This window comes from Aspergillus uvarum (assembly GCF_003184745.1).
Source record: "Aspergillus uvarum CBS 121591 unplaced genomic scaffold BO82scaffold_80, whole genome shotgun sequence".
Taxonomy (NCBI): Eukaryota; Fungi; Ascomycota; class Eurotiomycetes; order Eurotiales; family Aspergillaceae; genus Aspergillus; species Aspergillus uvarum.
This window is the reverse complement of record NW_020291377.1, coordinates 12,677-24,912: the sequence shown is the minus strand read 5'-3', so window position 1 is coordinate 24,912 and position 12,236 is coordinate 12,677. Positions and strand designations below refer to the sequence as shown.

The 12,236-nt window shown below is 50.1% G+C and overlaps 2 protein-coding genes across 2 annotated transcripts; one reads left to right on the top strand and one right to left on the bottom strand.

The window, feature by feature from the left end:
- Positions 1–73: 73 nt before the first annotated feature.
- Positions 74–2,079, top strand: BO82DRAFT_358893 (asparagine--tRNA ligase SLM5). The gene is made up of 3 exons (XM_025636418.1): positions 74–387; positions 458–578; positions 651–2,079. The coding sequence occupies exons 1-3, from the start codon at positions 119–121 to the stop codon at positions 1,911–1,913; spliced, it is 1,653 nt and encodes a 550-aa protein (XP_025486856.1). The 5' UTR covers positions 74–118; the 3' UTR covers positions 1,914–2,079.
- A 1,326-nt stretch (positions 2,080–3,405) lies between these two features.
- BO82DRAFT_358892 (transferase family protein) lies at positions 3,406–5,289 on the bottom strand. The gene has a single exon (XM_025636417.1). The coding sequence runs from the start codon at positions 5,239–5,241 to the stop codon at positions 3,598–3,600; it is 1,644 nt and encodes a 547-aa protein (XP_025486855.1). The 5' UTR covers positions 5,242–5,289; the 3' UTR covers positions 3,406–3,597.
- Between the last annotated feature and the right edge of the window lie 6,947 nt (positions 5,290–12,236).

Sequence of the window (12,236 nt, the reverse complement as noted above, 5' to 3'; positions counted from 1 at the left end):
TGCCGGGCGGCTGCCGCCTTTTTCCTCCGCACCGCGCACCCTGGAGCTTAGCTTAGGACCTACTCTGCCAGTGTAGCTACAGTCGCGATTGTTATCTACTCTTGTTCCTCCTTCAAAGATGCGGATCTGGCGTCGGTCATTCGCCACATCTTTTGCGAGGCTCAATTCTAGGCCCGCGACAACGGTCCCCGGTCCTCCGCTCCTCCGGTGCGCGCAAATCCTCGACAAAAACCGCACTGGACCCAACAGTCTAGAAGACCAGGAAATCAAACTACAGGGATACATCAATAATGTTCGCAAACACAAGCGCTTTTCCTTCATAGAATTCGCCGATGGATCAACGGTCGAGGCTCTGCAGGCTATGGTGAGTGCAGCGCAGGCCGCTGGGTATGTTCCCTCTAATCTCTGCTTTCCTATTGAGTCGACATGTCAATTAATCTCGATTCTATCTTTACAGGCTAACCAAGGGAACAACGCTTGAACTCACAGGAATGTGGAAGGCATGTCCTCCAGGCAAGTCCCAGACGCATGAGCTGCACGCAACATCAGTACGCATTATAGGTGAAACAGACGCCGAGGTAGGCCGACATCCTCTCCGGCAGCAGGAAGTGATCAATCCAGGGCAGCTCTATTGACAAGCCATATGTCAGACCTACCCTATTCAGAAGAAATACCAAAGCGCCGACTTCCTTCGTCAAATCCCTCACCTCCGCATGCGCACCCCCTTCAACTCACTTCTCGCCCGGCTCCGATCCGAAGTCCTATACCAGCTTGGAAATACATTTCGAAATGCTCCGAATGGAGGATTCGTACAGGTGCAGCCACCTTTGATCACGTCGTCGGACTGTGAAGGCGCCGGCGAGACGTTCACCGTCATGCCAAAGGTGGCATTGGGAGGATCAGCACCCCCAGCCGAGGGCGAGCACTTCTTCCGCGCACCCAAATACCTTACTGTCTCGTCGCAGCTACACCTGGAAGCCTACGCGGCCGAGCTAGGTAATGTCTGGACTCTGTCGCCCAGTTTTCGGGCCGAGAAAAGCGACACGCCACGCCATCTCAGCGAGTTCTACATGCTGGAAGCAGAAGCGAATTACATGCACGATTTGGACTCATTGACCGACCTCGTCGAATACCTGCTCCGCGACCTCACGCGCCGGCTCTACGACACCCCCGTCGCACAGGAACTCATCTCGTACAAAGGGCCTGTGGAGGAAAGCAAGGAGGGCAGCATCCGGCCTGACCTCCTCGCACGCTGGCGCGCCTTGTTGGACGGGCCCAAGTGGCGACGCATGACCTACACTGAGGCGATAGAGAAGCTTCAAGCGGCGGTTGCCACAGACGACGCCTCATTCGAGTACCCGCCCACGTGGGCGGGTGGGCTCCAGCTCGAACACGAGAAGTACATTGTAGAAGTGATGAACCACGGTCAGCCGGTCTTCGTAACCGATTACCCGAAGGCCATCAAGCCGTTTTACATGGCACCGTCCAGCGACGGAGACAGCAGCCGCCGTCACGGCGGCGAAACCGTCGCGTGCTTTGACCTCCTCCTACCCGAGGTCAGCGAGGTCGCAGGAGGGTCTCTTCGCGAGCACCGCCTCCCCGAGATCATCCAGAACATGCGTGACCACGGCTTGATCAAGCACGTTGCTGCCAATGAGGACGGGAAGAGCGACTCCCCAGCAGCGGACGACTTGTCCTCATCCCCAGCCCCAGCCCCAGCCCTCTACCCCCATCTGCTTCCGGGGGAAGACCTGGGCCATCTCCAATGGTACGCCGACCTCCGACGCTGGGGCACGGCGCCGCACGGGGGCTTCGGAATGGGCTTTGACCGGTTCTTGAGCTACTTGGCCGGGGTACCTAGTGTGCGAGACGTGGTAGCGTTCCCTCGCTACTTTGGTCGGGCAGATTGTTAGTCCCTTTTCCCGGGGAAAGACACTACCTATTGTATATTCATGTATTTTTAATCACCATGACCCTGGAGGAAACAAAGTGTAATCTCCCCACACATTACCTATGTCTTGTTATACCCACCCCAGCCCGGGATGAGATGCATGACAAATATAAGCATAAGCAATAAGCACTTCATCAAAAACACACCAACTACCAGGTCAGCCTAAACCAAGAGCAGAGTTAGATTCTGATACAATACCACCACCCGGCAACTTAACGCGATCATCCCTGTTCTTGTTTTGCGTTCTGCTTTCCTCCTACCCCCAGATCCAGTAAATGGTAAGTGACTAGGTAGTAAGTAAGGTAAGTGCCTCTGCCAGAACAACGGTCTATCCCTATCTAGGCAACACCTTGTTGACTGGACTCGCTCAAAGAAAGACACGGCGAACTCGGCTCAAGCAGTTCCCCCCCTCCCCCCCCTCCTCCCTTCCTCCTTCCGTTCCTCGTCTGTATTACTTTTACGAACCCCTTCGTTTAGCCCAGTACTAATGAACATAAACAACCACTAGAAAAGCCCTCCCGCCCAGCCCAGCCACCTAGAATAAAGACTGTACCGCCACATGGTCTTGGAAGAATATAGATGTCAGACTTACAGTAAGCCTCCGATTCTCCGATCCAGATACCTTTGATTTTGGAATATGTTTTTCGAAAAACAAAATTTTGGAGGGCTTAAGATTCAAGACATTTTGGGGATATCCATATCAAGGGCTTGAACGGTCTCTAAAAGGCATGGGCATGGGCATGGTGATGTTCTTGATTCTTGCTCCTTTTCTCGTATTCTAGCCGGGGACCCAGGTGAGGAGGTGTGGAATCATGATGCAAAAAAACTTACCACGCCACTGGAAAGAGGAGGAAGTCTATTTCCGATTGGTAGTATGGTGGAAGGTTGCAACCTTGGGGGGGATAATTATTATTCGGGATGGGTGTCATGTGTCCGGATGTGTATTTGCGGTGGTATCTATCTGGGTAGTGAGTATTTTGGGGTACTTGTAAATCTGTTCCGAAACAAAACGCTCGAGATGGAAAGATTGCACATTTTCTGGTCAAACAGGGTTTTGGAATGACTTGGGAGGCACGGGGCTTGGCCTGGATACTACCAGTACTAATATACTAACTATATCGTATGGATGGTGCTACCGAGTACGATAGTAAGTCGAGACTAGAAGGGCAAGCTTATGGCAACTGCGCAGGTAATATGATAAGAAAGCCTTGGCTGATTGACAGTTTTGGCTAACCTGCACTAATTATAACTGCGCTATATGATGATGGCTAATCGTAGGACCTTGGGGGCGGGAAAAAGGAGGTTGGTTATGTGTTGGACACCTAGTGCTTATGTCTGACTGGCAGATGAGTCCAGGTTAACTTGGAGATGCGAGGACTTGGAGCTATACGAGGACAGCAAATGATTCAGTCATGTACTGTACAGTACTTCTTGCTTTGTCAATATATTGTGGAGTTAATTGTCGGCGGCAAGTCTTATCTTCTACACTTATCAAGGCTAGCCAGTCCCAATCAGTCCCAATGCTGTGTAGCATTCATAGTCGATACTCTATGGGGTTCAATTAGCCTCTTTAGCCACAGTATTCGAGTACCGGTCTAATGACATGTAGGATTGAGTAGTAGCATTGCACTGTTTTAAGTATCCAGTTACTCGTTCCGTCGCATCGTGGGAAACAGTAATGAATCTCGAAGCAATCGCTCCATGTCATCTGTCCGAAGATGCACGGAGATGTCCACACCATGCTCTGTCCACTTCGAAGGCGACATATCTTCCACATCTGGAATCCGAGCGGGTGGCGCCTCCTTAATCAAGACAAGCCCATCCAGGTTTGCGAGAACACCTTCGGCATAGCGAACCTTGCCCTCTGCGCCGCATCCCAGCCCGAAATCCACCTCATACAGACCGGCACGTGCCCACGTCGTCACCATCGTATGGCGTTGACCCAGGAACCCTGTCCAGATGCGCTGCGGGGACTTCTCAAACGCTAGCCGGTGTAAATAAGCTCCCAGGCTAGCTGGGTCGTTGATCCGTGTGATGGTCTCGCGGATGTGCTGCGTGATGTGTGGTAAGGAGAGGGTCTCCCGCCCACTGGCAGTGGATCTCGTTGCGGTCACCTCTTTCCCCGTCATGTTCACATTCACCATCAGTATGGGTGACCCTAAAAAGGCATCACTGAGATGGAACACGGGCCGTAATCCACAGGTGAAATCACAGTACACGGGGCCGTTGTCGTCGTGCATCTGCCGCGCGCGGTTGATACACGACCAGATGTGAGCTAAGACGGCATCGTGTCGACTAATTCGACTATCGGTACCCCCTCCCGCTTGCTCGTAGATGATGTCCACCTGGGACCGGGTAAGGTGTAGGACGTAGTAGGATACGCGAGCTTCACGGTCCCATTCGGACCAGGGTATACATTTGCCCGCCGGGACGATCACATCGTGCTGAAGTGCTTCAGGGACGTCAGATGGGCGGGTAGATCCAGGTTCTGGGTTCCACCAGTCATAGCGATGAATTGGTAGGTCCTCAGTCTGCCGGATGATTGTCTCATCCTGCGTGTCTGCATTAATGTCGCCTGCAGCTAGAGCATCTATCTGGTCCGGTTGGAAGACTGGGGTCAAGACAGGAAGAGGGTTCTTGCGCAGTATCGCCCGGCTAATGCTTGCCCAGTCCTTGACAAAGTGTACCAAAGTTTGTGCGTCCGCGAGTGGATGTGCGAATTTCACTGCTAGGACGAACCCTCCGCAAATGAGACGAGTAAGCTGAATGGCCAACACGGGTGGAGCTGCGCTGTCTTCTCGAGCCCCAGATTTGCGAATTGGGTTAGCGAGTTGCGTTGAGGGAACAAGTTCGCTCAGATGTGTCTCACTGCAATCCCACAAGGGTTGTGCAGCTGTCCGAGAGACAGGATGAAGTTGATCCAAAGTCAAGGAGGATTGTGCAGTGACGAATTCGACGCCTGGGTCATCAGGAGTGCCATAATGTATAGACACGCGACCAAATCGTTTAGTATGAGGTACTGTACAAGCGTTTACCGTGGTAACTGCTTTCAGCTGCCCGCAACAGTGAGGATAAGCGTCCAGGGCGATGATAAGGGACTGACGAAGGTGGTCCACCAGGTCGGATTGGCGTTCACGTGCAGGAGGTTCGAAGAGCCAGGCCGCGCAAGTCGCGAGGTAGTCCCCGGTAGTGGCGTCCAATAATGACAGTGGCACGATTCGCTCGGAGCTTAGCTTTGCACTTGGGTAAAGCCTCTCGCACGTCAATCTCGTGGTTTCGTGGCACGCCATTGTGATTGGTCTGAGGTTCTTGGATGCAAGGTTACCAAAGAAAGCATGGCCACCAGATGCATTTCGGTTGACGCGATACACGCATCCGTATTATATCCTTCAGTGCATTCTTCGTATAAAATTTTTCGTTGGCCACGAGAAGCCAAAACGAGACATCTTTTGCAGAGTCACGATGGCTCATAATGATTGCCGTGCGACTTCGAATCCTGTAAAGAACATGACTCATTGATTTGCCCGTTGATCAGGTGGCGCGAGTAATAAGAAGCGCCAAGCTGGAATAGATTGATCGAGACTTCATTGGCAGTTGACTAGGTCAGTGGGCGATGCGAACGCCATCATAATGGAGGTGGCTGCACTATTTTCCAACACCGCATGTCTCCAAGTTCTCCAGGCTGTCGCAGCCTCTCTCTATGCAGTCCATTCAACTAGAAAACGATACAAGCTGTGATAAGTCCGGTAGTGCGAAATTTCGATTGATCACGACATTGTACGACAATATGGGGCGAGCTACGTATTCTGATGGAGAAGCCGCGAAGCCCAATTCAGAGGAGGGGGTGTTTATACTTCGGGGTTTGGGGCACGTGAGGAGGGAACACGAAGCGGAAGGATCAGCGGTGAGATACTGCCGTGTGTTCACATGATAGACAAGGATTGGTTGTGGCCGCCTTACCACCGCCGGAATATTATATTATCACATCCTTATTAACTTATTCAACGAAGCAAGTACTTACACATACTTGTCAATGCCATGGAGGAGTGTCAGCCAACCCAGTCCACATTAAGGGGCCAAGTTGCTCTAACTATCTGTCGCGGCCCCATACCTCTTTTCCTCAACTTGACTTAACTTGACTGATACGAGTACGATACAATTTTAGAAGTTCATCCGCTAATTCCGAAAAGCACACCCACATGTACAGTACAGTACAACTGGTTACATTATGATCACTGTTCTCCGAGCTGGTGCCTGAAAGAGAGGGGGCAACATGCTAGCGGATCATTCGGAAGTCTGGTCTAGGCGTTGCACGCATATCGGTTCCATCCTTTCGTCGAAGATTCGATTTCTGGAAGGTGTTTCTGTGAGATCCATCGAAAGGGGGGAATCTCGGGAGCGGCGGATGCCTTTCATGAAGACACGATATGTATCCACTGTCCACATGAAGGGCAAACACCGTTCGTGGAGAGGACCCCTCTCTTCTCATCCTCTTTCATCTAAATAGCTTTGGTTCCGTCCTTCTACTCCCTTCCCAGCGTTATGTCCATGAGTCAAGGACTGGAAGAAGATTCAACTTCTCAGCAGCACTACCAATCTACCAAACCCGGGAATCAGGTCCGGAGGAGGGGGAAAGGGAGAAGAGGGGCGCTTCTAACCGACCGGGAAAACTTTGGAACGCCGTAATTAGGATTCCTGGTCCCATCAATTGCTCATCGGGACTGGAAACAGGAAAGCCTAAGGAAACATACCCACCCCGAACGGATACTTTATTCCCTCCAAGCTGCGGTCTGGGCGGAGCCCTCGCTGGAAACAAACCCAGCCCCGCCCACTTCTCCCCCCCCCGAATCAGGCTCGCTGGGCCGCGATCCACCCCCTCGTCTACGGTGGATTTTTGCTCGGCAGAAATTCTAGGTCCGACGGGCCTTGTTCTTGTTTACTCATCATACACTTTCGATGATCAGGCGGTTTCAGGTGCAAACTCAAGTTGTTCAGCTCCCGTAATGGGCTGTCAAGTACTGTAAGTACTCGTAAGTACGAGCAGGTTTAAAGGAGAAACTCGGCAAAAAGCGCGGGGAGGGCTCGATCTTCGGGTTCGGCACGAGGTTCCATCGCCGTGTATCTTCATTTCAGGGTCTAGGTTTTGTTTGGGCTTCAGGAGTAGACCCGTGATAGAGTTTAATAAGGCGAAAGGTATGACTTACTTTAGACAGTTCGATCGCGCATAGCATCGGGTAATACGGTCTATCTCTGAAAGTAATCTATCTAGGACAATTGATTGACCGTAGACCCCACCACTAACTGTACCCTGACAGGCTCAATTCGAATCCGCCATGGATGACCATCGTCGTGTCGATATTATGAGCCGAAAGATTGGCATACCGGCACATTGGCATATACAGTTACCACCGTGTACTGTACTGTACTCTGCAGAGGGGAGAAAGGCAGAAAGAGAGAGAGGGTCACATCGGATTGACCACGCGGGAGAAGGGGGCGAAGGAAGGGAGGGGTTGAGGGGGCCGGGCAGAATGCCAAGTTGCCAACCTTACTGGTGTTAAGCATATTCTCTCGGTCTTTCTCCGGCGTCAGATGGAAAACTGGGAACAAAAGTCGACACCCAACAGACTCAGAGAGAGCCAAGGACCGTTCATAATACGCGACCTAAAGCCTTGGCCTGGGATTATTTCTCAATCTGGAGAGCAACGTTGTTGTTGGCAAACTTGAACAGCAGACGGAAGGCAAAAATTTACTGATACCGAGAACTCCGTAGTATGAACTGTATGTCTCATATTAGGATCGGACTGGGGACTCCATGATTTTTTGTTACCACTTTGGGCGGCAACTGCCTAGAACGGAGACCCGTGGATCGCCTCTTCGTATCGGCTGGATTTGCTCGGCAACCTGATGAGGACACCTGTACAGTACGCCGGCGCTGTTGGCGTTGAGGGTTCGGTTTTGAATGTGTGATTTGGTGATTTTTTTCCCTCCCAGCTGGTAATTACCAATCTCCAATTTTACCTAATTGATTTCGCTTCTCAACCTCTGGGTTTGCTTTCCCTTCTTTCCTCTCTATTTTCTTTTCTGTGCTCACCCGCGATACGGGACTGTCGGCTCGGCACCGCTCTTTCCCAGCTATCCACATCCGAACCTGGAACTCTCTGCTCGCTTAGAGACAGAGACAATTTGATGGGCGGGGGAGGTGGAGGGGGTGGAAAGTTTCAGATTAATGGTCGATCAGGTTGCCACTTCGATGTACTGAGAAGTCAGAATAGGTAGTCTAACGCGGTTGTCTAAACCCAGATCCCTGTAGCTTCTTTCTCAAACCACATTCTACCCATATGTGTATGTGTGTGTGTCATGATATCGAGTACGATGTATGGACACAAGAGCATGTGTGACAACAGTGCAACGCAAATATTCTGTGAATACTCAGAAGGATATTGGGCGCAAGGCAACCCGGGTCACTTAACCAATTTACTAAGGATTGGCTAAGCCTTGGCCTATCTTACCATCGCTTTAGTGAGATACGTAGCTGGTTGAGTTTATCCATAAGCAGCTAATCAACGGAGAACCAGTCGGAAAACTCGTGTTGAACAACATCCATCTCTAGTAGCCAGCGGGGATGGGTTGGCTTGGCTTCTGCAGACGCTTTGACACTTGGGGCTTTGAGTTTGACCAAGGATAAGGATCATCGTTTATGGGATCTGAATGTCGTCTTATGCCTACTGAGGAAGTCCTGCTTGTAGATAGGAGTAAAAACAGCAATATACTTCATTGTTTAGTCCATCAAACCGTTCCCTCCAGGGGGGAGATTACACAGAGACACCATGTTCGTGATTATACCCAATACAAGATTTCGGAACGTGGACTAAGCAGGGACAGGGAACAGGAGACAAACAAACAGAGCCTACGGATGCGGAGTATGTCACTAACCTAGGCAATAGTCGAGAGACTAGGTCTGCACCGGTGGATGCCCAGAGCGACGGCTTCGGAGTGTTATTGAAGTAAGCTATAAATATGTGGTTTCATTTGACAGCAAGCTTTTATTACAATTATTGCTCCGTACTTGGTCAGTATTACTGAGTACATGATCTGGCTGGCAAAAAGAGTTAGGACCGAAAGCTTTTTGACTTAGTCTTTCTCCCTAGAGCTTGTTTGACTTTTGACTCTCGGAGCGTCACCCCTCGCTGCTCCGTACCTTAACCTAATCCAAACACGCTATACGGAGTATGGCATACAAATCGATCATATCATGCATCCCAAAGAAGGATTCACCACAAAAGAGAAGGGAAGGTGCAACAGCAGATCCCAGTCCGCAATATCTATCTCGGGTAGTTGATCTGCGAGTACAGTACAACGAACCAAAAGTCACAGGTGGGTGTTGGTTTGACCACTATGACAGGAAGGAAGATCTTTCCACTTGGATCTGCAGTTGCCCTACGTATGCTGAAGAAACATAGGCCTGCATGCCTGGTGGTTGCGCCCACCACCACCACCACCTTCAATCCCATTATACTGTACTCCGTACAGTTTTGTATTAGACGGCAAGAAGCCCTGCTGCAAGCAAGACTACCTAGAATCAGAAGGTAAAAGGCCAAAAACAGAACTGACCCAATCGCCTGCATATCGGACAACTCCAATGAGGAAAAGAAAACTAGAAGATGGCAATTTGGCAAAACCTTGGTCGGACTTTTTCTTTTCGATTGATTTCCTTTAGAATCTAGCTTAAATCAATTATGCTAGTGGAGATAAGCCCCGTGTAACGTTTCACAAAATGACGCCCCATGGGCAATTGGAACATCTTTCGAATCAAGGGTTGCATTGGGGCATGACCATACCAGTTGACATCAGATGTCGCAACCCAGATAGATCTTGATGTGAGAGGATTCCAGGAGCAACCTCTTCTCTTTCCCTCGTGTGACTCGAACATGCAAGGGATCTCTGTTTCCAGGGGATTTCTCCCAAAGGACCATTGAAGCAGTGGACGGGTCTTTAGGTCCGATGACATCTAAGATGCTTCTTTCTGCGGCTTCTGCTTCTGCTGTTTATCGCATTTGCTCCATTTATCCACCCCCATCCCCTCTAAGCTAAGCTTACGGAAAGCGGCAGAGACACATTGGCACTCAATTATACGGACCAACCAGTCATACAATAGTGGCTGACAATCTGAATTGCGATGGGAATGTGATAGCGTTCGGTCTGACCACCTCAGGATAATTTAGAGTATCTGTGGCCATGATCACAATTCACTGACAAGGATCGATCGTTTTCTAATAATTGTTCGGCTTTCGGACTTAATGAAGAGAGGAGGGGAGGGGGTCTCAATCGACTTGGATTGGCTGTTGATGCTGATCGCAACCGACTGACCCTAATGCCATGGTACCTTACTCTGGCGGCAACAAGGTTCTTGTACAGATTACACTCAGTTAGCTGCATTCTTCGGTAGGAAACTAAAGCTTGATCACGGCTGTTAGCCTGCCCTATGAGACGAACCATAGAGAGCGTGGTGCTTATTTATCCGGCGGTCCTTCTCGGTCACTCTAGACTACACTACCTAGACTGGTTACTGCCCACTGGTTAGCTACTACTCTTGTACTATGTAGGTAGCAATCCGGAGCATTTTATCTAGCGTCGCGAGTGCTACCGCATACAGGTGAGCCTGGGTTTCGAAGAATCGAGCCACGGTCTCAGATCATTCACTCATATGACCGGTTATGCTTCATATTTTTTTTTTGTATCGAGGAATCAGGGAACACTTGGTAATCCTATTGAGAGGCCATCTAGTGTATATACGAGCGGCGGTGGATCGATCTGGTAGTACTTCGCATCACCTTACATGGTCCGGATTTCCTGGTCGCAACACATACGTCAACTAGTAGGTACACAGCAAGATGGAGCAACAACGCTGCGGGTGATGTGTAAGTGCTATCCATGTTGGTCCGCCGCCATACCCGCCAGTGTCGTAGGGAGAATGTCCAGATTGCAATCGAGTCAGCAGAGTGACACTAGGAGTTTGTGCATACGGACCCAAAAGTGCATTACATCGGTTAGTCCTACAAACTATTGCATTGCAGGGTACATCGGACTGTAACACTAACCACAGCTTGCGGGGACCGAGGGTAATTAGTGGTTTGATTATAAGGGCTCTTTGAGAATAACCGGTCTGTACTGGACTCCATACTAGAGATTGTTCGCAGTCTCTCGCAATCATATATCGTATGCCCCGGTCCGAGCTGAGACATTTACACATGTAGAGGATAAACGGGACTACTAATGATACGAAAAGGATGCTACCTCAAAAGTCTCGGATATCAAGCAAGAAAAAAAAAACAAGCACTTGATCGGGTGACACCATTCTAGTTCTTTTGGAACGGGGTGTAATCATGATGGTTTAATCTAAGTTAATCTATTCCGGATCATTTTTGGGGCCCTTTTGTCTTTCTTTGCTTTTTTTTGTTGCTGCTATACGGGAGTAGATTTCGCCATATCACTTAGTGAAATCAGGGTATTTGCGGCCCCCTGTTATCCACGAACTGGAGCTTTGGGGGTGGATTGGGGCAAGGGCAAGGAAAAAGGAAGGCCTCTCCGGTACCGTCGTGATTTGGTCCTGCCCATTTTGCCATGTGAGACATCAGCTGCACAGGGCCAGCCCTGTAAATACTAGTCCGCAGTTTAGTATCAGGACACTCCTGATTTAACACCTCCCCCCCCCAAGACAAGAGTCCACCCTATCGCTTGGCCCGAATAACTTACGAAATCCTGAAGTGGGCCGGGCCAAGAGAAGCCAAAGAACCGGGCCAGGATGCGACCGACTTTGTTGGCGATACGCTTATCCTGAGTACGACCGTACTAACTTAGGCTGTGCTCCGGTTCGGCTGCACTACTCCAAGTAGTCTAAGTGAAAGAGGCATACTTGGCTTCTCAGTATAGTACGTACCCTAAAGGATGGGGCTGTGTGAAGGTCGTACATCCGAGGGGGAGTGGGGGAGTGTTTTTCTTTTCTTGCAAACAAGGACTAAAGGGCTGACTACAAAGAAAAATAATACTTCCAGACAGATAACAGTACTCAACCTGTCATCTGGGAATGTTCAGGCTCAATATATTCCCGATTCATGAGAGAACACGATGAATCTGGCAGCCTAGGAGTTTCGAAGAACGAGGGGGTTGATTGTCTATGCGTTCGGCGCGCACTGACAACGTCAAAATGGGCCTATTCATTCTTGTAACTGGACTATTGGTTCCCAATAGTTTATTGTCTCATCACCTGCGACATGACTGATTTCCT